The 23,191-nt window shown below is 41.0% G+C and overlaps 1 protein-coding gene across 6 annotated transcripts in view; it reads left to right on the forward strand.

Moving 5' to 3' along the window:
• The window catches only part of PLEKHA6 (pleckstrin homology domain containing A6), a 214,915-nt gene continuing 191,724 nt past the window's right edge, over positions 1–23,191 (forward strand). For 2 of the 6 annotated variants that reach the window (XM_087959705.1, XM_087959706.1), the window contains exons 1-3: positions 1–271; positions 1,690–1,766; positions 12,966–13,023. In XM_087959705.1, coding sequence (XP_087815831.1) covers positions 183–271; positions 1,690–1,766; positions 12,966–13,023 — 224 coding nt within the window. In that variant the 5' untranslated portion in view covers positions 1–182. Of the gene's footprint in view, positions 272–1,689; positions 1,767–12,965; positions 13,024–23,191 lie in introns of those variants that run through there. The other 4 variants (XM_087959707.1, XM_087959710.1, XM_087959717.1 and 1 more) reach the window with 3 other exon arrangements.

Below are 23,191 nucleotides of genomic sequence, written 5' to 3' on the forward strand. Positions count from 1 at the left end.
CTGAGGAAAGGCTGACCTACCTGCATTCTGGTAGGACTGGCTCAAGTGGGTTTCGTTTTAACTCCGTGCTCCCATTCTGCTTAAAGCAGGAAGGGATGAGAGGCGGGTGAAGATCAGTTGAGGAGAGAGATAGCCTGTCCCTCCCCCTCTTTTTTTGGTGGCATTTGCAGTGGAAGGGACTGATGGCCACTGAGGAGGACATTGAATGGCTTGATCTGCCTGGCAAGTGGACCTATGGGGTTTGCAGGGATGGGAGAATCTTCTTTATCAAGTAGGTTTGGTTTGTGCTTTGTTGCTGTTTTTGGCTGTAAGGATGAGCTGGATATAACTCAACAAACTTTCATACCTTTCTTTCAGTCCCTATGCTTTTAGGTTGCTGGTAATGAGATAATAAATGTAGAAATATTATCTGAAAAGTCAGGATCTCTTTCCAAAACAGAACCAGTTTTAAATCTATGGTGAAGCATGGAATTTTTTATATACAACTTATTTACAACTAAATTTAATGAATTTGTTTGTATGTGTCTTTAGAGAGGCAATCTAAAAGATTTTGTTTCTGTTGATATAATCTGAAATCAAATTTTAATCTGATACTGGTTCTCTGTTTTTCTACCCTGCCTTTTTAGTATTTCTAAGCAACCCCACCCCATTTTTTGAAGTGGTGTTAGATTAGTTCTGAAAAGTTCCTTATTTGGTTTGCTGAACCTGCTGTGTTATCTACCAAGCTAATGTCAAATAGCCATAAACAATGCTATCCTACACATGGTTGAGAAGTAAATTCCACTAATTTCCATGGGGCTTTGTCCCTGATTGGCTATAGGAATGTAATCTAAGAAGCTCAGTTGTGAATCAGGAAATTGCCATTTCAAATCTTGTTTCTGACTCATGAAATGGCTTTATCATTTTTCCCCTTCAGTTTCTATTCCTCACATTAGACTTAGAGGGCTCCAACCCTGCTGAATTTTCAAGGGCTATTAAACTTTGCATTTCAATACTGTTCCCTCTTGTAGTACACCAGTATCAACACTATTCTGTTGATCAGATTTATACACACAAATCTCTGAATAGGTTATATAAGCCACCCAGAGTCTTGAGTGATGGGAGAGATATACAGGTCAGATAAATAACCATGTTAACTTCCTTACATCACTAAGAAAGCATTGAATAATGACAAAATTACAAATTCTTACCAAAAAGGTTGCTAGGATAAAGTCTTCTAGTTTCTAATTTTGTCAGTTATGTCTTCCTTCCCCACTCTCCCAAATTCTCTAGTTGACTCTCTCTTCCAATTTTCTGTTCCCTAAGAGATTGCTCAGCTATCATTGGTTGGGTGTTTTTCTCCCCCTTAAATATACTGTTGGCAGCTCTTCAAACTTTGAGAATCCTTGTGTATAGATAATGCTGTTTTTGCTACATAAAGATGCAATTTGGAAAATGAGTTCCCTGTGTGTGTTTGTGTGTGTGTGTATCTTTCCCTGTTGATAAAAGTACATGTCTGTAATGTAAGTTTTTGGGAAAAGTAGCAAGATTTAAAAAGGAATTATGATATATAGTTGGTATAACCTTTGTTCTGGTATCACACTTAGCGATAAGCATACTGTGATAAGGTGGTGGACAATTGTTGTTGATCTTTGAAATTGAAAATGATGTTCCATACATTTTAAATACTTTGTTTGGACTTGCTTATAGTGATGAAACAAAATCTACTTGCTGGACACATCCAGGCAGTGGCTATTCTATCCAGAGTGGGCACTTTTCCTGGCCAGGTAAGAAAAAACTAGCCTTTTGTTACCATGCATTCATTATAATAATACCGGACATCTGTGTTTGCACAGTTTTCCTCACTTGCTGTTCATAATAAAACATCTCTTGACTTGTTTCACTCTGGTGTCATACAGATGCGTTGCTCTTCAGATTCCATTTCCCCAGCCATGGATGACTAAGGGGAAGCTCCAGTTTGAGAAAAGCTGCTGTTGGCTAATTCTCTGAATGAGAACAGCATTCAAAATATGCTGTGTGCGTATTTTGTGTGCATAACAGCATTGAAAATATTCATGTGTGAATGTTAGGCTGGATTGATCAATATTATTTTGATGGATGCTAGGTTGTAATGCTACATGACAGGGATCTATACTTTTTTTCTCTGTTGATGGTCATCCTCCTGCAAATATTATCTCTGGCAGCCCTCATCAGTTATCAGTGAATAGTGAAGAACACCAAGTAATGGGCAAGGCCATCTATTCTGTCTGTTTCTGATATCCTTTTTTCCCCCACTCCATATTTTTCTTATTACTTTTCCTTTCTTCCTCATCACAAGCCACCAACAAAATATATTTCTTTTGTTCAGAAGTCTGAAGTGATTACTAGAACAAAGCTTTTGAAATTGGACTAGGACAAAAATAACTCTAGTGCTCCAACATTTATACTATGATCTACAAACTAAAGAAGAATACATACAGGTACTCCTCGACCTAGGACCACAATTGAGCCCAAAACTGATGTTGCTATATGAGACAGTTGAGTGAATTTTGCCTTATTTTACAACCTTTCTTGCTACAGTTAAGTAAATCACTGCAGTTAAGTTAATAACCTGGTTAAGTGAATCTGGCTTCCCAGTTGACTTTGCTTTTCAGAAGATTGCAAGAAGGAGATCATATGATCCCAGGACACATCATAAATATAGGTCAAGCATCTGAATTTTGACATGACCATGGTGATACTACAACGGTTGTAAGTGTGAAAAATGGTCATAAGTCACTTTTTCAGTTCCATTGTAATCAAATGGTCACCAAATGAACTGTTATAAGTTGAGGATACTTGTATGAGGTTTATAGAACCAAGCAGGATTTCTTTCATGGTGGTATTTGAAGCCATATTTAAATTATGAAGTTATATTTTGCAGAGAAGTCATCTTGATGATTGGCCATTTGAATGCATGTCCATTTTGTCCCAGGTAATCAACTCCTGCAATCTGCATTCTAGTCAAGGAGTTGACCTGGGGGATTGCAATTGCCACATCTCAGATGAATACTAAACCTAGAATCTTGCAGATGTGAGTTAAATATTTAACAATATAACACCAGAACATTGTAACAAAAAAAGTGTGAACACAGACTAGCAAAAGAGACTATTAGAATCACAGTATGAAGAAGAGTAACCAAAAATCATTGCCCTGTTATCCCTTTTATATAAAATTTTGATTAAGCACACTTTTTAGTCTGAGCAGCAGGATATTGCAATTTATTATTCCAGAGTATCACAATGTTGGACAGTATCTCACACTTTGAACTTCGGCAGACACTTTATACTACATTTGTAAGAATATGGGGTTATAGCAGGCTACACAATAATGCTCAGCATTTCAGATTTGAAGGCAAAAAAGATGCTTTGAAAAGGTGGGAGTGCAACTGTACCATCCATCTATAGCTCCTTGATTTAGTAGCAGCATGGTAGGAGAAAGATATGTTTGGGATTTTAGGATACAAGTCTATACTAAAAGTTTGTTTACAAGATTGTTCAATTTTTTCAGAAATGTATTGGGCAATAACAACTTTGGGTTTTTTAACATTGAATGTACTAAGTAAACCTAGATAGCATGTTTAAAATACACATTCCATTCACAAATGGAAACAAATGTTTCCATGACCTTTGACAATGACAAACATTTTAAAGTCATCTTCGGTGTCTCAAACTGAGTATATTGAGTTCAAGTTATCAGAGCAGATAGATATGACTCAAAGCTGATTCCAAATAAATATTTCTAGTCTCTGTGACGATTCTGAGTGCACAACTTGCAAGTATGAATGTGAAGATGAATTCTGCATTCAGTTTTACCACCCTGCTGAAGGAAAGATAGTTTCTGTAAATATAAATTGAGAAAGATAATGTGCTTTCATGTTACCATCTGGCCTCCTTTCTCCTTGTGTAACTACTATCTTTTAAGGAACTCCAACTATGTTCTTTCTTGGTTTCATAAGAATGGCATTAGATTCATCATTCAGTGATTTAGAACATTTGGTTCTAGATCATCCAGTAAATTTGAGTGGAAATTTGAAGAAATTCACTCCAGTTCCCAAATCCCTGATGGCTACAATCCCATATGAAAAACTATAAGTAACATGCGGTACATGTTCATTTTAAATATCTTCTGTGCTCAGAAATGTAGACAGAGAGCTCAACATTGAGTATTTGAAGTTTATTCCCAGAATAAACGTATTTGTTTATTCATGCGGCAGCTTGTAAAGACACAAAGTTAAGAGGAAAAAATTGAAGAAAGACCTCTAAAACCTAATTCAGACCAGTATATTTCAGAGCATCTCCCTTCAGAAACAAGTATGCCAGTGAATTCAGCTTCAACTACTCCCATAAGTGTACAGTATGCATGATAAGAAAGAGTATAGGATCAAGCCTCACTGAAGCTTCTATCTATACTCTTCAGACTCAGCTATCTGTACTTTGGAATGGCATGAACATCTGTTCATATTTTAATCAAGATGTTAATTGAATGTTTCTTTTGATTAACCGTCCCTATTGCATTGGCATCTTCCAGAAATACCTTGAGCATTTTGGAATTTGTAGTGCCATCACATATGGACTATAATGGTAGTGGGAATGACCTTTGGAGACACAAGGAAGACCTGCAGCTTAGATAGTGTCTGAAGAAGGGATGGCAAGTATAGAAAGCATCTCAGAAAGGACCTTCTCTAGTTTTCAGTAGAACAAAAGGGAGGGGAGAGGTGGTTGCATAATTGCCAAATACTGTTACTGTAACCTTCCAATAAAGTAGTCTTAGTACTCATGCTTGGTGCTTCTTGTTTTGAAGGGTTGACATAGAACCAGTTTGCTATCCAAAAATGCAAAAGAAACTAAGAAAAAAATAGGGATTTCCTGTGTAATTCTGAAAGTCAAGCTGTATATGTGTTGGGAGGGGAAAATATGAAGATGAACTCATTTCAGGTGCAATTTCCTGAGAGGCAACATTCCACATAGCAGAAAATCAGGTTTATAATTAAGAAGTCAGAGTTGTTAGGAAGGCCTCTTTCATCAAGGATCTCTCACTTACCTACCAGGATTTACTCATGGATCTCCAGGTTTGCTTTTGATTGTAGCCCCAAATTTTTGCAGGTGAGATAAATTAACCTGATTCAGGCAAGCTCAGTTTACCATTTGGGATGTCAGTTGGCAATTTGTGTGAAAATTGGGGTGGAGTGGAAGACAGATATTGCAAAATCCAAATTTTGCCTGTAGATTACATTTAAAGTGCAGAGATGATAGTTACCCTTACTACTTTCAAAAAAACATGTTAACGTTATTTTATTGTTTCATCTATCAAGTTACATTTATAAACTTCTCAAACCAGCGAACAGCTAGCCTTCATATTCTCCCTCGAGCCGCTCGGAGCATCCAGAGACTGGGATGTGCTTCTGAGTCCTCTTCTTGCAGGCTGAGCTTTAGATGAGGAAACGCTCCGCCCCTCACGTGGTATCGCGCAGCGTCTCCTGTCTTTTGCTCAGCCTCGAAGAGTCAGGCTGTGTTTCAGAGAGCTCCTTGGCTGATCGCACATTTCTTTACTATTACAACCCTCTCGTCTTGATAAGGTTTGCTTTTCCTTCCTCCTCCTGCGCAAAGGGTCTGGACTTAAGGGAAAATTTTCCCCGTCCTTGGGGCAAGGCTGCGGGCTCGCAGCGCGATAGCGCGACCCCCACCCTTATCTGATCGCTTCGCTGCCTCCGCGTTGCCTCGTGGCACGCGTTTTTCTTTACTGCTGGATTCCCCCACCTTAAACACCGATCGGGAGGGTCATCGCCCTAGGGCCCTAGGCGCTGTGCTGACCAGCGAAGCCCTCCCTTCCGTCCGAAGGCGTCCCGACGGTTCAGCTTGCGGCCGCCATTTTGGCTCCGCATCGTGGTCGGGCGCCATTTTGAATTTCTTTAGCTGCGGCGAATTGGAGCCCCAGGCCTTGGGTCAAAGCTTAGCTGCCCATTTCTTCCACCTGGCTGGCCCTTGTATTACTTGTTGGCCTCCCGCAGCCCGTTTTTCGGGCGGTTGCAGCCCCCTCCGGTTTTATTTTTCTTGTCTGAGGCCTGCTGCCAGAGGCTCTTCTTCTACCATAGGCCTCAGGTGTTTATTTGACTAATTGGCCTGTACTGAGATATACGAAGTTCTCACTGTTACGGTTACTGTTTAAAAAAAAAAAAAAAAAAAAAATCTATCTATATATATATATACTTAATACATATACAAAAGGAATATATTAAAAAAAAAAAAAATAACTTTTGTCTTGTACAATAATATTTTTTTACATATATAAATATATACGGATAACCTGTATATACATTTGGTACAAAAGCATAATAAAGATAAAAATCAATCAAAAGGATAAGGAAGAATTATAATTAGAGTATCTATTTTTCTGTACATACTATATTTCTTAGATACCTTACTGTTATCTCTGTACACAACAAATTCCAAAAGGGGAGAGGGCCAGCTTCACCTTCACCCGGCCTCATCCAGGCCTGATCTGGGCGTGCAACCGCCTTTGCTAGTAATTGTATCTAACATGGCAGACGACAATCCCTCTAAACGTCCTTCTTTGAAGGCTAAGGCAAAGTCCCACTACTTGCGCAGGCAGGACAAGGAACCTAAGGGCTCTAGACAGGACAAGGAACCTTCCAAGGCCGCCCAACGTGACGCCTTAAGGCGCCACAAAGCGTTGGAAAAAGAGTTTGACCGGCGTTCAAGGGAGTCCCGCTCGGAGCCGTCAATACCTCCTCCTCCAAACCCTTCTACCTCTGCTCAATCTCCCCTCAGACCCCTCTTCCCTACCTAGGCGCAGTTCGCTTCAGGGTCTTCCGACCCCGGACCTCCGACCAGACGGACCCCGAAGCCACCTTTACACCCACAGCCGCTGGTCTGCGCCACGATGAACCCTCTACCTCCGAGGTTCCACCTCACATCAGGGCTTGGATGGAATCAGCCATCCGCCAGGGCATAGCAGAGGGACTACAACACATGACAAGATCAGGCTTCTCTCCGCGAGCCTCCGAGCACGACTCGATATCTATCAGATCCCTTCCACAACCGGTCCCCCAGTTGATCAGGTACTCTCTCAGAGGGACAGCCCTCCTCCGATTGGGGCCCAGGTGGAGGAGGAAGGGGACTTTGGGGATTTCAGGAAGAGGAAGAGGATTCCCGGATGGGATCCTCCCGCACAGTGAACCCTCTTAGAGGCTGACATCATGGAAGGGGAGATGTCGGAGGACGAGGACCCTTCTCCCGACCAACCCTCCTTTGGGGGCTGTTTAAACCGCATATGTTCAAGTCCCTCCTCCTTAAGGCCAAGAATGTCTCTGGCCTTCTTTCACAGTCCGCTGCAGAAACCCCCCTGTCCCAGAGGGCCCGGAAGACTCCATTTTCACCCAACCAGTGGTGGAAGCTGAGGTCATCCCATCCCTCCCATCTTCGTAGATCTGGTAGCGAAGCAACTTACCTCCTCAGGGACCCCTCCCACTCCCTCTAGCCAAAACAAGAGATTCTTTAATCTCGATTCGGCTCTGTCTAACCTCCTGAATATCCCGGAGGTCGATGACCCCATTGTGGGTCTAGCCTCCTCCTCTACCCCTAGTGAGGCCCTAGAGGCCTTGAAACCTGAGGACAGGCGGGCGGAGCAGGCGCTCGCAGGGCTCACCTATCTGACGCCTGGGCCATTAAGTCAGCTACGGCCGCCTCATTTTCACGAGGTCCTCTATCCGCTGGCACGTCAGCTCAAGGACCACATCCCTGCTTCCAATCTCAGAGCTCACCAGGATATAGCGAAGTTAGTGGCTGCAGCCGAGTTCTCGGCTGACGCCACTTACCAGTCGGTAAAATTTTCTTCCAGGGCCATCACGTCGCATGTCACGGCTAGACGCATGCTATGGCTCAAACACTGGCAGGCGGACGTAAAGAATAAGGTCAAGCTGGCCACTGCCCCCATTACGGGAGATAAACTGTTTGGCCCAGCTTTGGAACCACTGCTGGTCGAGGGCCGCAGTAAGAGAAAGTATTTGCCCTCCCTTTTTCGAAGGTCGGAGGCCAGGGGCTCTCAGCCCTTTCGGAGGAGCTTTCACGCCCCTTCTACCAACCCCCTTCCCGCCCAGATATCCTAGACCCCTTCCTTCCGATCACAGGACCGCACGGACCGGGCGACAGATCCAGACGCGGTGGCGGCTACAAGAGACCCTTTGGGGATCGGGAGGAAGGCCCTACCGCAGAAGGTAGAGCCTCTTCCTCCCCCCGTTGGCGGCCGCCTCAGCCACTTCGCCGCCCAATGGGACATATCCACTTCCGATGCATGGGTTAGGGACACAATCAGGTTTGGCCTCGCCCTGGAGTTCAGGTCCGCTCCCTGATTGTTTCTTCCTCCCCTCCTCAAGGGATCCCTCCAAACGTGCACTAATGGATGCAGCCATCCATCATCTTCTTGACATCCAGGCCATTCAACCTGTCCCTCCGGATCAGAGAGGAAAGGGGTTTTACTCCCATCTCTTTGTGGTGCCCAAACACTCTGGGGGTTGGAGAGCCATCCTGGACTTGAAACGGCTCAACCGTCACCTTATCCAGCGTAGATTCAAAATGCACACTTTGCAATCAATTCTTTTAGGCACCAGGCGGGAGACTGGTTATCTTCCATAGATCTTTCGGAGGCATACCTCCATATTCCAATCAGGCCTTCCCATTTCAAATTCCTCAGGTTCTGTCACAATAGCCTTCATTATCAATACGTGGCCCTTCCCTTTGGACTGGCCTCGGCCCCCGGACCTTCACCAAGGTCCTGGCGGCTCTGGCGGCTCATCTCAGGAGCGTTTCTGTCCGCCTCCACTGCTACTTGGACGATATCCTTATTCTATCCCCGTCCAAATCCCAGGCAGTCAGGGATACCAGGGTCACTCTCTCCACCTTACAGGCACACGGGTTCCTAGTCAATTGGCAAAAGAGCCAACTTACCCCTTCCACCCGAATCAACCACTTGGGCGCCATAATTGATTCGGTTTCTCAAAAGTTTTCCTCTCCCAGGAGAGGTTCCTTAGCATTCAGGCCCTGGTCAAACAGATCAGGCGTTCAAGGAGGGTGGCCTTACTGGACCTCTCTAAATTGTTGGGCAAAATGGTGTCATGCATCTCTATTATTCCCTGGGCCCGTCTACACAGCAGATCCCTCCAGTGGTTCCTGCTCCCATTCCAACGATCCGGAAGAAGCAACTCGAAGGCCAGAGTCAGGGTCCCTCCAAGGGTCCTCACGTCTCTTCTATGGTGGACCAATCCCGCCATCAACAGAGGCCATCTCTTCGCGGAACCTCAACGACTCACCGTCACTACGGACGCAAGCCTGTCCGGTGGGGCGCTCATCTCGACTTCGCTCTCGGCTCAGGGCAGATGGTCGCCGTCCGAGCAAAGGTGCAGCATCAATTGGCTAGAGCTTCACGCTGTCCATCTGGCCCTGCGCAGTTTTCCTCAGATCCGCAAACATCACGTCCTCGTTCTCACGGACAACGTCACGGCCAAGGCCCATATCAACAGGCAAGGCGGCACCCAGTCCATCCAGCTAATGAGGGAAGCCGAGCGCCTTTGCCGCTGGGCAGAATCCAACCTCCTATCACTAAAGGCCGAACACATCTCCGGAGTAGACAATACTCAGGCGGACTGGCTGAGCAGGGCCACGGTGGACCAGGCAGAATGGCGTCTCCATCCATCCCTGTTCGAGGAAGCGTCCAGAATATTCGGCCTTCCGGTGGTGGATCTCTTCGCCTCCCCGTCCAACACTCAGCTTCCACGGTTCTTCTCCCGGTATCCATCTCACCGGTCGGAGAATCACAATGCTCTGCGCTGCCCATGGCCCCCAGGGCTCCTATATGCCTTCCCTCCGCTCCCGTTAGTTCCCAGAGTAATACAGAAACTTCTTCAGGAGAGGGCAGACCTTCTCCTGGTGGCTCCCTATTGGCCCAGGCGACCGTGGTTTGCGGATCTCCGCAATTTATCGGTAGCGCCCCATGGAGGATCCCCGGACAGGGTCTCCCTCTCTCAGGGGCCCTTCTGCATCCGGAGCCTCAATGGCTCCAGTTAGCCGTCTGGAGGTTGAGCGGATCCGTCTGACTAGTGAGAATCTCTCGAGTCAAGTCATCGACACTATTTTGGCCGCTAGGCGACCTTCCACTACACGAATTTACGATGCCACTTGGAAAGGGTTCTGCAAGTGGTGTAGCGGGTCTCAGATTGATCCCCTCTCTCCCTCAGTGGCTCAGATCCTAGATTTTCTTCAGGAAGGCCTCCGTAAAGGCCTCGCACCTAACACCCTGAGACGACAAGTTTCTGCCCTCTCAACCGTGGTCTCCTGTGATAACTACGGTTCCCTTTCTCATCACCCCGAATTAGATCTTTCCTTAGGGGCGCCACCAACCTGTGCCCTCCCACTGTTCACAGGTTCCCACATGGGACCTCAACAAGGTCCTCGTTTCTCTCACACGTTCCCGTTCGAACCCTTGAGAGATTCATCCCTTCAGTTTCTCACCTTTAAGGTAGTTTTTCTAGTAGCTATTACTTCTGCTCGTCGAGTTTCGGAAATAGCAGCTTTGTCAGTTAGGAGCGATCTATGTGTATTCCACGCTGATCGGGTGGTCCTTCGTCCTGACCCCACATTCCTACCCAAAGTTAACTCTCCCTTCCATAGGTCACAGGAACTGGTTCTACCAAATTTTTGCCCTAGGCCCTCCAGGGGCAGGGAGGTCCTCTGGCACACCCTAGATGTCAGAAGGGCCTTGCGTATATATATTAAGCGCACTCAACCCATGCGAAGGTCGGAATCCCTCTTCCTATCCTTTCAACCCAGGTCACTGGGGCTTAAGGTTTCTCCTTCCACCATCAGTCGCTGGATCAGGGCTACTATTGCGAGGTGCTACCTTTCCCATTCTCTGCCCGCTCCGGGTGGAATAACCGCCCATTCCACCAGAAGTGCAGCCACCTCGGCGGCCTGGGCCACGCAAGCCCCCATCGCTGACATTTGTCGGGCAGCCACCTGGACCTCTCCGTCCCGTTTATCAGACATTATAAAATAGATACGTACGCCTCAGCGGAGGCCTCTTTTGGCCGACGGGTCTTACAGAGGGTAATCAGTGATCCGGAGGGGCCTTCGGGCCAGACGGAGTCCCACCCGTAGGACAGCCCAGCTTTGGTATGTCCCAGTCTCTGGATGCTCCGAGCGGCTCGAGGGAGAATGGGCGTTGGTTCTTACCTGATACGCCCCTTCTCGGCGAGCCGCGAGGAGCATCCAGCCCCACCCTAATTTCTCCGTCTGGTGGGGAATCTTGCTTCAGCCAAGGAGCCAATAGTAGATTAGATAGAATTAATAACCTCTCTTCTCGTTATCGCAAAAACTGGGGAGGCTGCGCGATACCACGTGAGGGGGCGGAGCGTTTCCTCATCTAAAGCTCAGCCTGCAAGAAGAGGACTCAGAAGCACATCCCAGTCTCTGGATGCTCCTCGCGGCTCGCCGAGAAGGGCGTATCAGGTAAGAACCAACGCCCATTTTCAGAAATAGAAAAATTTTCCAGAATGTCTTTGTCTCAAGAATGCAAGATAAATTTTAATATATGAAAAACCAGAAGGTTGCTTATTTCACAGTAAACTCCATATTAAGCTTAAATTGCAGATATCACAGCTACAATATTTTGATCTGATTTTTGAAAATGTGATTTCTTTCCTCATTCTTCTTTCATCCTGATGAATTTTTTTTTGAAGCTTGCACAGTCCTTTGTCCACTTTATTTGGTTTGAATAAACTTGTATGGATTTTGCTTCTTTCTTATCTCAAAATCGAAAGGTGTTCTTTTTAGGAAAAAAAAACCCTAATAATCAGAGTCCTCATGGAGTAGCTGTGGTCCCTTCCTCTGTGATTGGACAGGGCAGTTGAGATGATGCACACTGAGCAATCTTTTCTCTCTTCTTTGTGGGTTACAATTGGTGATAAATAAAATGCTTCTTGGCAACAGGTAAGGGGGGGGGCAGGCAATAACATACAGAGGACAAATCAGGCTAGGGGATGTATTGGCATTGTCAACATGATAAATGATTGTGAATTTGACTAGACTGGCATCTCTAATAAGGTGGGATATTGAACTTGATCAAAAAGCCCCAAGGGCTGGGAGATCCTTGAAAGGTAATATTTTTTAAAAAGAGTGGTGGACAGAAAAGGCTTGATTTCTTATTTTAAGAAAACCTACCCTGGTGTATTGGGGGGAAAAGGAATCAAATCCATGTACATCTGCAGGTAGCAACTAAGATTAAACTAGAATGGCAACTGCATTATTACTGTTTGCCAAAAAAACCTTGCGCTCTTGGCCTTATGATTAAGATCAATATATATTGCCATCTAATTCCTTTTGCCTGAATAATACATCTTTTGTTAATGTTCTACATACTGTGGATATTACCTAGAATTGTTTGTGATGTATTTAGATAATGTCAAACTCATTATGTTGATTACATGTACATTCTTATAAACAATGTCTGACTCTGATTTAACACACACACACACACACACACACACACACACACACACACACACACCTAGGATTTCCTGGTGGTTGTACATCCATATATAAGCCAGGTCTGACCCTGATTAACTTTTATTTTTCATCACTTCCTGTACAATTTGCAGTTTAGCCCTTACTATGTAAGAGCTATTATTGTATAATAATTCATTTTGCACTCATTTTAGTATGCAAATTATGGTTTGGGGATTCTGCTCCTTAAATTTTGTTGCCCAGTTTGACTACTAACATGAATAGAAAGACATTGTAAAAACATAATAAAAATTTTTCTATGAAACCCATAGAAAATTTTTGTTTCTGAAACATTTTGCTTCTAAAATTTTGTTTGTAACTGCTTGGAACAGAAAAATTTCTAGTGTTAATAGGTATCATTGTTTCTTCAGATATGCCCAAAGGCTGGGAAATGGACACCACCTCAATGGGAACTACTTTTTTCATCAAGTAAGTTGCTAATATTTAGAATAAACCAAAATGATAATCGGGTTTATCCAATTAGAAACATTATGGTGACTTGTTCCTGGGAATGGAAATTAGGGGAAGTAGCTAAAGAAACCAATAATCCAACATTGTAGTTGAAAGCCACAGGGACTTGCTGTACATCTATTACCAAGTCATGGCCATGTTAGCGAATTTTTTGTAGTTCGCAAAATAATACATTGCATAGTACGTACCTGTCTAAGGCCAAGTTCCCCAGGTATCTCTGTCTCCCCAAAGATACCTTCCTTTTGTTTGCTACAATCCTTGCAGATCAAGCTTTTTGTGGTCCTAAGCCAGTTTTTCTCAACCTTGACAAACTGAAGATGTGTAAACCAGCATAGTTGAGAAACACTGTTTTAAAAAAAATATTTGAATTAAAAAATGGAAAGCTAGCATTTTGTAAAACTACAGAATCTATTCTCCTCCAGTGTGGTCTGTTGTTATTTTTTTTAAATAGTATCAAAAGTCCATATATCTGTAACTGCAAAACTAGCTGGGGGCTCCTGTTGGGAAGGTGTTCTCTATTAAGCAAGAAATTAAAACAAGTGCTCTTAAAATATACATGATAAAGTTTCTAAAAAGAAATTACAAGACATATCCACATTTAGAAAGTAATGTTTATTCTATCCCACCTGGAGTTTTCAATGATGTTTATGGATTACATATACAGTTAGCATCAATGTAATTTCATGCTATAATGAAGCTCTATCCCCAAACCGCACAAAATAGATAATGTATAAATAAAAAAGAGGACCCTTTATAAAACTATGGGTCTGTGCACATTTTTAGGATTAAATATTAACCAGCATTTGCTTGTCGAAACAGTTGTGTATTGAATTGTGTACAGTTGTTGAAACTGTATTTGATTTTTATTTTCTATTGCTACCAATAATCAACACAAAAAGCAATTTATTATTGCTTTTTGTTTTTAATTTTATGAGCAGTGGCACTGTATAAATATTTTTACTGTATACTAAAATTAGCATAGTTAATTTTCATAGCTATAGTAAAATTTTTGAGTTAAGCTCACACAACAGGATTTCTCAACAGTATAGCTATATGTGATTTTCTGTAATTGACAGGCTGTTCATTGTGAAAGGCAGGCTGTTAGACTACATAGATCCTGATCTAACTTTCTGATACTTAAGATACACCTAGAGAGGAGCACCTAATATTCTGATGCTTGGTTATTCTGCTGTGAGTAGGTGGTATAAAAAACTGAATATTTTGCAGTGGAAAAGTACCTATTGCATGCTACTGTAACAAGTCTGTTGCTACAAACTGAGATCAGCCTGTAACCTCAAAGCTGTTGCTTTAACCAGATCAGGTGACATTAAATAAATGGTGGATGCAATGAACAAAATAATTGTAATTGCTTTGGATTCCTAACACAATTGTCCTGGATGAAGTTGTATCTCTGAATCAAAGTCATACAACCATTACTGATATGCAGTTATGCTCATGTGGTTCAAGTAAACTATTAACCATTGTCACCATTCTGTTCTGGAACACAGATCAAATTACCAATGCTTATGTTTAAAGTCCTCTATGGTTTGTTCTTTCTCTCTTCGCCCTCTCCTCCCTCTCCCCCCATTACACATCTATGCTCAGGATTTTTAAAGTCTACAATCATCAGAATGAGAAATAAGAATCCACATATACAGCTGTAATAATATGTGTAGACAGCCTGGGAGGAAAATAAGAATCTCGTCTATTCTATATCTTTTCTTATTAGAACATTAATTATCACCAATTATGTAGCAGTGCAGATCTCAATACAATCAGAATAATATGAACTTGGGTATTGGTTCCCCCATCCCCAAATTGAATTGGAATTAATCATGCAATAGCATGATTTGGGAGCATACTGTGTCTAGATTAATTGGAAATTATATCCATGTCTGCAATCAAGGTCAGACTCTGCCTATAAAAACAGGTTGGTGTAAGGAAGATTGTAGAAACAGTTGCAACCTTAAGTGAATGTTTGTGCCTCTTCCCATAATCTATTTAAATTCTGAATATGCAAAAAAATCATCTTGTTATTAACCTTACAACTCACCAGACTCTCTGTTTGTCTAATTAAATGATCTTGAAAAATTTGAAACCTCAATATTTTTATAATTGTTACCCTAATATCTGTATTTTGTGATAACCAAAGTATGTCTCTCTGTGCATGTGCATTGATTTTAATGTAAAGAATCAACATCAGTTTTGTTGGCCTTTCTATATATTTTCAAAAATCTGTTGGTTACAGTATAATGTACATTAAAGCAATTTTTAAAAGCTTTTCATACTTTTAGATGAAACCTGCCACTATCTAATATATTATTACTTACTATGTCTTATTTATTATCTGTCTTATCTGTCTTCTCCACATACTTAACCATATGATCAGTACAATAAGATTGGTAAATAAGAAGTTGGCTTCCTTTTCCTTGAATTACTCAAATGCTAACTGTATCACAATAAGCCATCATTTCTTGAATAAGCCACAATGCTTAGGTTTACCCACTACCCTACGAAGTATGGTTTAAAGCAATAATGACTAGGTTTGTGTAACACACTAAGAATCAAACTGTATTTTGTTTCAGTACAACTGTTATATTTTAGTGCATACCAAGTGAAAAAGTCATAATATGACAATATTGCTACCAGCACTTCTTTTAACCAAATATTGTTGTAGCTTCCAGATTATAATTTCCATGAATCTCCAATGGCAACTACAAAAAATCTGAATAACAAGATAATCCTAATATTTTGTTTAAAGAGTTATCTATCTATAACAGGCCTAAAGTATGTGTACTTGCTTGTTGTTTGTATACCAAATTTATATTGTTTTATAAACTGTCTATAAGCAGTGCTGAATGGAGGTTGAATGCATTTTATAAGTATCAATAATCTAAAATATTTCTATCCAATTATCTAGCAACTTTCAACCAGTACCAATATTGAAAACTAAATCAACCGTAAAAGAAAGTGATGCGTTAAGAATGTGAATTGGTTTTCTCTAAGTGGTTTTGGGAAGAGGGTTGAACTAGTTCCAGGAGCAGTTGAGACTCTTTCTAGCAAACCTGTTCACAGTAATATAATGGTATTTACGCTTGACCTTCACAATTGAATGAGATGCTTAATAGCTAAACTTCCTTCTGCTTTGTTTCTCTCAGTATTAGTGAATGTGTATTAGATTGCAGCAACTTAGGAAACAATTGGCCTTTCACCATCTACTACTTAAGGCTGGCCAAAGATCAAAAATGTCCCATGGAGAGCAAATGCAGAGGCAGGGAATAATGTCATAGGTTTATACAGTAACTAACATTTGAAACCCTGATCCTTGATTGTGGATTTTGGAAGTAGTTGCAACATACGCAAACACAAAAGTAGGGTTATTGGTCTTCATAAGCAAGCTGAAAACATTGTGGGCATTTGGGGAGGGTTTAAAAAAAACTTATTTAAAGGCTGCACATTTTAAATTGCTGACTAATGGTAACTAACAGGTCAATGTCTAATCTAGTAGGTGCCTCTATTAAGCAAACCTGCTGTAAAACTGTGAGGAGGATCAGTGTGATTAAGGGATGTGGACCATGTTAAAAGTAAATGTGTGTGAATCTTCTGTTCTTCCAGGGAACTTTGTGTGAATCACTTCAATCTTTGAAAATTATTTGGTGATGACTTGAGACAGGACTTTTTCAGGACTTGCTGTGCTTATGTTTTAGAAAAAAACAATCTACAGTATTGAGATCTGCTAAGACACATCTTAGATGTCCTTCCATGACACACACAATACATCTTCCTCCCCTCTCATATACATTAACCAAGACCACTTTTCTTGTCATGAACATATTTTTCCCACAAAATATCTTGTTCATATTAAACAAAACTGTACTGTAATGCTAATATATATATATATATATATATATATATATATATATATATATATATATATATATATATATATATATATATATATATATATATATATATATTTTCTTAAGTTTTCTGGTACTTACATGTATGGCCTTCAGCTTTGTTCGGTATTTTCCACGTCATTATAGTTGTGCTTTTAAAGTTGTAGCAACGTTTCAGCAGAATCTCATCTGCCATCATCAGGCTTCTGTATTGTGTCCGTCTGTGAGTCAGACTTCTCAGAAGCACAGAGCTGAAGACAGAAGCCTGAAGATGATGAATGAGACTTCATCGAAACGTTGCGTAGATACTTCCAATCTTACGCGGGAGAAAACCTGAATAACCAAAGATCCACATACAAATACCGCATGAGATATATATATATATATATATATATATATATATATATATATATATATATATATATATATATATATATATTATATATATATATATATATATATATATATATATATATATATATATATATATATATATATATATATATATAATATATATATATGTGTGTGTGTGTATGTATATGTATGTATGTATATATATATACACACATATATATACATACACACACATATACATACATACATATACATACACACACATATACATACATACATACATACATATGATAAATATGTTCATTTTTGTAAAAAAAAAAAAGATTTGGTCACCTAGCAGTCAGTATTATTTTTCCAAAATAAGCCCTTTTGTATCGTTTTTGGGATGTGGCTTTTTCTCTTAGATTTATCTATCTATCCTATCTATCTTCTATCTATCTCTATCTCTCTCTCTCTCTCTCTCTCTCTCTCTCTCTCTCTCTCTCTCTCTCTCTCTCTCTCCCTCTCCCTCCCTCCCTCCCTCCCTCTCTCTCTCTCTCTCTCTCTCTCTTCCACATATAATATTTACCACAAGGTGGTGCCAAAGTTCAAACAATTGCAAAATAATTTTGTGAAACTAAATTATTATTTTCTCTGAAGTCATTTGGCAAGACAATTGCTCTTTTAAACAAGTCAGTGCAGCAAAGGCAGTCATACCTTTCTCATAATCAGGGCATAGTGTTTAGCAACCCTGAAGGGGAAACCCTATACACCTGTCTCTATATAAGATGAGAATGGGTTTAATTCACTGTAGCTTTATTTAATGGCCAGCTTGGCTGCAGGAAAGTTAATTCTCATCCTCAGCTTATCTGTTGCCTGGGAGGGGCTTGGCAATGTGGGATACCAGTGAAAGCATCAGGAACAAAACTATAAGAGGATTACGCTTTCTGGAGACCCCTCCCAAACCCAAGCCATCTGTAGCATAAGCACTACCCATTCAGAAGGAATAGTCTGAGGGCAAGTAGTAGACAGAGCCAAGAGTATTCTGTAAATGGAACTGCAGCAGTCCCACATTTTACAGCTTCCATAAATTAGCATGTTTGGAGAGGTTCCAGGCCACAAAAGAAACTGTGGTTGAATTTCCCCTTAGAATTGAGCCAAGAGTACATAAGTGAAAGGAATAAAATATACTTTTGGGGAAATTTGGATGGAAAAAAGCAGGATGGATGCCTTAATTTGACTTAGAAAATGGTTAGGGCAAATACTTTACATCTAAAACTTTTGAATCTTCCTCCCAAGAGTGTCCCCCATCAATCTCTGGCTGCATGACTCTTAGCAAGATATTGAAAACCTTCATGAAGCACTTGCCCTGTTTGAACTTGTGCATTCCCGTGGCATGATAGTATGGTTTGACTACAGTTTAAGGTAGTGAACAAATCCAGACACTGTGCCTTATTTATGCTTTGAATATAACCATCAGTTATTTATTCAATTAGCTATAGTTAAGAGAACCTTGTCTTGGTTTGTTATGTGAATCCAGTCTCACAATTAGTCTTTTGCAAACTACTGCATTTCAGCTCCCCAGAGTTATGGCAAGTATTAACAAAGCTATGCTAGTGAGAATTCTGAAAATCGATAGTCCAGCAAATCTGAATAAAGGGTTGGAGAAGACTGCCTATAATGGCTCCACTTAAACCATTTTCCCAAATCCTCATGAATGCAATGATGCCATCAGTAAAAAGAATGTCAAATCATATCTTGCTATTTTCTTCCAAGACTACAGACCAAAATGACTCTAATTGCAAGGATTAAAAAGGGCACAGAATCCACAGACCTGCCAGAAAGGGCACTGAACAAAGCCTCTGCTATTTGGCTCAACCTTCCTCAGAGATAGGGTACATGATTGCTGAATTGGTATTATGACCTAAAGAAATAAAATAACCCATATAACCCTTTGCAGCACAAACAATTTATAATCATGCTAGCTCGCATCACAGCCACAGGTCTAGAGAAAGGAATATGATGTACATCCATAATTGAGTATTATGGATAGATATGCTTTCAAAGGCATACTTCATATAACAATCCCACCTTTCTCCGGGTCCCTAGAAAGAATCTGGCCATGTTGCTATGCTCTTTTTCTGAGGCCTCCTTAGCTTATCTTCTGATAAGCTCCTTCACATTCAGTTTTCCAATGCTTTGTTTTCCCTAGTGAGGATGTTAGACCTACTAGGGAAGGTTCCACGCTCTCTTCATGCATGCTGGTTGAAAGTAGCTTATGGGGACCCTTTCATTCCAGGCTGGGCATAAGATCTTTTATTGGCTATGGTTGTTTATTTATTTTATTTTATTTATTTGATTTGTCAATCGCTTACAAGATAATAGGTATAAGTATAAACATTAGTAAGAATACAGGAAATAGGTACGAATAAATGGGGACAATAGGACAAGGATGGTAGGCACTATGGTGCACTTATGCACGCCCCTTACAGACCTCTTAGGAATGGGGTGAGGTCAATAGTGGATAGTTTGAAGTTAAAGGAGTGAGGGTTAGAGGATGTAACAGCAGAGTCAGGTAGTGCATTCCAGGCATTGACCACTCTGTTGCTGAAGTGGTACTTTCTGCAATCGAGTTTGAAGCGGTTTACATTGAGTTTGTATCTTTTGTGTGCTCTTGTATTGTTGTGGTTGAAGCTGAAGTAGTCATTGACTGGTAGGACATTGTAGCAGATAATTTTGTGCGCGATGCTTAAGTCTAACTGTAGGTGGCGTAGTTAAAGGTTGTCCAAGACCAAAATCTCAAGCCTGGTGATAGAGGGTAGCGTTTGCGAACTGGTGGGCTGCGGCAAACTGGTGGGCCATGAGAAAATTTTGGTGGGCCGCAGAGAAACCTTACCCCCAGAGCACCCCCACAAAGCAATTAATCCAGGCTGTGCAGAAACACAAGGCTGCGCCGCCCACATGGCCCGCGGGAACCCTCCCCACCCACTCACTCCTTACCCAGTAAACTTGCCTGTTAAATTGCTATTCTTCCTTTTTCCGACCATCATCTGTTCTGCTGTGCTGGGAGATTTAGATTAGCTAGGAAGCAGGAAATGGTTAGATGGTTAGATCCTCGGCTCTGCTTTTAAGCACAGCCAAACCTCCCTTAGGACTGAAGGTTTGCTTGCAAGCAAATTCAGTGCAGACTCACAGCAAGCAAATTTGAGAGACTGAGCTAGCCAATGGCAGATAGATAGATCATTGAATGATTCTGTGAGAAACTCAATCTGCCTGCTTTGCCTGATTGTGGGTAAAAGTTGCTCTTTTTTAAAATAAAAAATTCAATATTTACATGCATGGTGTGTTGTAGGTTAATTTTGTGAGTTTGCTTGTTAGCAAATTTTATGAGTTTACTTGCAAGCAAATTTTATGTGACAGACTGAGCTAGCCAATGGCAGATAGGTAGATCTCTGAATAAATCTGTGATTCTGTGAAGCAACTCAATCTGCCTGCCTGCTTTGCCTGATTTTGGGTAAAAGTTGCTCTTTTTAATAAAAAATTCAATATTTATATAAATATAATATTTACATACAAGCCATGCCCAGCCAGTCACATGACCAAGCCACACCCACAAATTAGGCCACACTCACAAAATCAGTTAGTGGTCCCTGGGATCTAAAATTATGAGTTTGGTGGTCCCTGAGGTCCAAACGTTTGGCGACCCCTGATATAGGGTATTCTGTTGCAAGCAGAGGAGTGTAGTACTCTTCTTGTGAAATACTTCTGGACTTGCTCAATTGTATTAATGTCCGATATGCTGTGCGGATTCCAGACTGATGAGCTGTATTTGAGTATTGGTCTGGCAAAAGTTTTGTATGCTCTAGTTAGCAATTTGATATTTCTGGAGGAGAAGCTTCATAAGATTAGATTTACAACTCTTAATGCCTTTTTGGCAATGCTGTTACAATGAGCTCTGGGTCTTAGGTCATTTGATATGAGAACTCCAAAGTCCTTGACAGAGTGAGGATCATCAACAAGGTCATATCCACCTAGTTTGTATTTGGTGTACTGATTTTTTTTTTACTAATGTGTAGGACAGAGCATTTGTTGGTCGAGATTTGGAGTTGCCAGATGTTTGACCATTCTGATACATAATCAAGGTTGCTTTGAAGGATAGTAGCATTGTCGGTGGTGTTGAATAGTTTTACGTCATCCGCAAAGAGGATGCAGTTGCTTATAAGGTGATTGCAAAGATCATTTATATAGAGTATAAAGAGGGTGGGTCCTAGAACGCTGCCTTGGGGAACATCGCTGTTAACTGGAGCAGGGTTTGATATAGCACTCCCTATTTTTACTATTTGTTGTCTGTGTGACAGGAACGCAGTAAGGGAGTAGCTGTATTCTCAGTCATTGATTTCTATAAAGGGAGTTTCTGAGGCTCAGATGCACTGAAGGAGTACCACAATATGATTGGTACAGCAGCTAGGTGATTTTGGGCTTAAGTGGAAGCAGTAAGAGCTACCATTTAAATGGAAATGTGTTTTGTGTTGGTTGTTTGAAAATGTATGGGGTTTTTTGTTGTTGCTGTTAAGCTGCAAGAATCCTAGATTTCTATCTGAGAACAGAATTTGCTGTTATCACTGTGTAGAATACCCCTACATTTTCTTCCAGGTTCAGTCATGGAATAACTGGTCAGAGGTGATTTTGTTGTCATGGTAAGTCATGGGTATGGTATATAATTTGGGATCTATGCCTCCATACACCATATTCCAACACCAGATGTTGTTCAGTGCTGGCTTTCATTTTGGGTACCTAATATGGTCTACAGAGAAAGATGGTGGATGATAAAGTTCAACAACACCCTTGCTCAGTGGTAACAGAAAATGTTTATTATCTAGATTTGCCGTCTCAGTTACTACCACTAATCGTGCTGCTAATTGCCAAACAGCTGTTCAGCATGCTAGACATTGTCACTGCATTCTCAACTGGATCACAAAATTCCTAAAAATTTAACAGTCACCCTTTGTAAGCTGGTATGACTTGGCTCTAGCACATCACTGCCCTTGTTTCATTTCAAAGAAAGAATTCTACTTTCTGAACTAACTTTGAGTTCCATATTTCTATACTGTATATTGAGAATACATAGCAATTATTTCTGAATAATAATCGTGCAAGGAATGTACGTTAATAATATGGGGAAGCTGGTCTGTGGGACACAGCAGATGGGGCTATGATACAAAATAAGTGACATTATCACACAAAGTCAGGATTAGAGAACTGACCTCCAATTTTTGGTTGTTTTGTTTTTTATTGCAATTTTCACGAGTTTTTCTCACTTTAATATGGCAGAAAAGTGTGCTATAATTTCTCAAGAGTGTTACCAAAAGTAAATTGGGGTGACAGGTTCAGAAGAAAATAGTGCTTTGAGTTTTCCAATTCATTTTGAACAGTAATGACCTTGTAAAATCCTTCCCAAACTTGTGTCATAAAACTCAACTAATGGTATCTTCAGAAAAAGAACATCTCCATTAAAAAAAAAGCGCTACTTAACCCTGGGAAAAGTTCTCTGATCATGTCTTTCTTTTGGATTTTCTAGAATTAGTAGCACTGTAGGAAGAAAGTTATGTTTACATAGACTAGGCAAAATATCAGAAAGATTTGGGGTACATTCTTTTATGAGTGGTAAGCTTACATCTTTTTTTTAAAAAAAATGATTAGTCTTAAAAGGTGTTACCAGCCTTTCAGTTATTTGGAATTACTGGGTAGGTAGTAAGACTGCAGATTATAGAGGAGTATTCCCTACTATATGCAGTAAGGCTGCAGAGTATAGTAGAGACTTCACAGTAGACAGTATTGTCCAGGGAAACACTATAATTCACATGCAGCCCTTGGTCACATTCTAATAAACACAA

This window comes from Notechis scutatus, chromosome 3 (genome assembly GCF_049901735.1).
Source record: "Notechis scutatus isolate UNSWTSFEM ecotype Mainland chromosome 3, rNotScu1.2, whole genome shotgun sequence".
Classification (NCBI taxonomy): Eukaryota; Metazoa; Chordata; class Lepidosauria; order Squamata; family Elapidae; genus Notechis; species Notechis scutatus.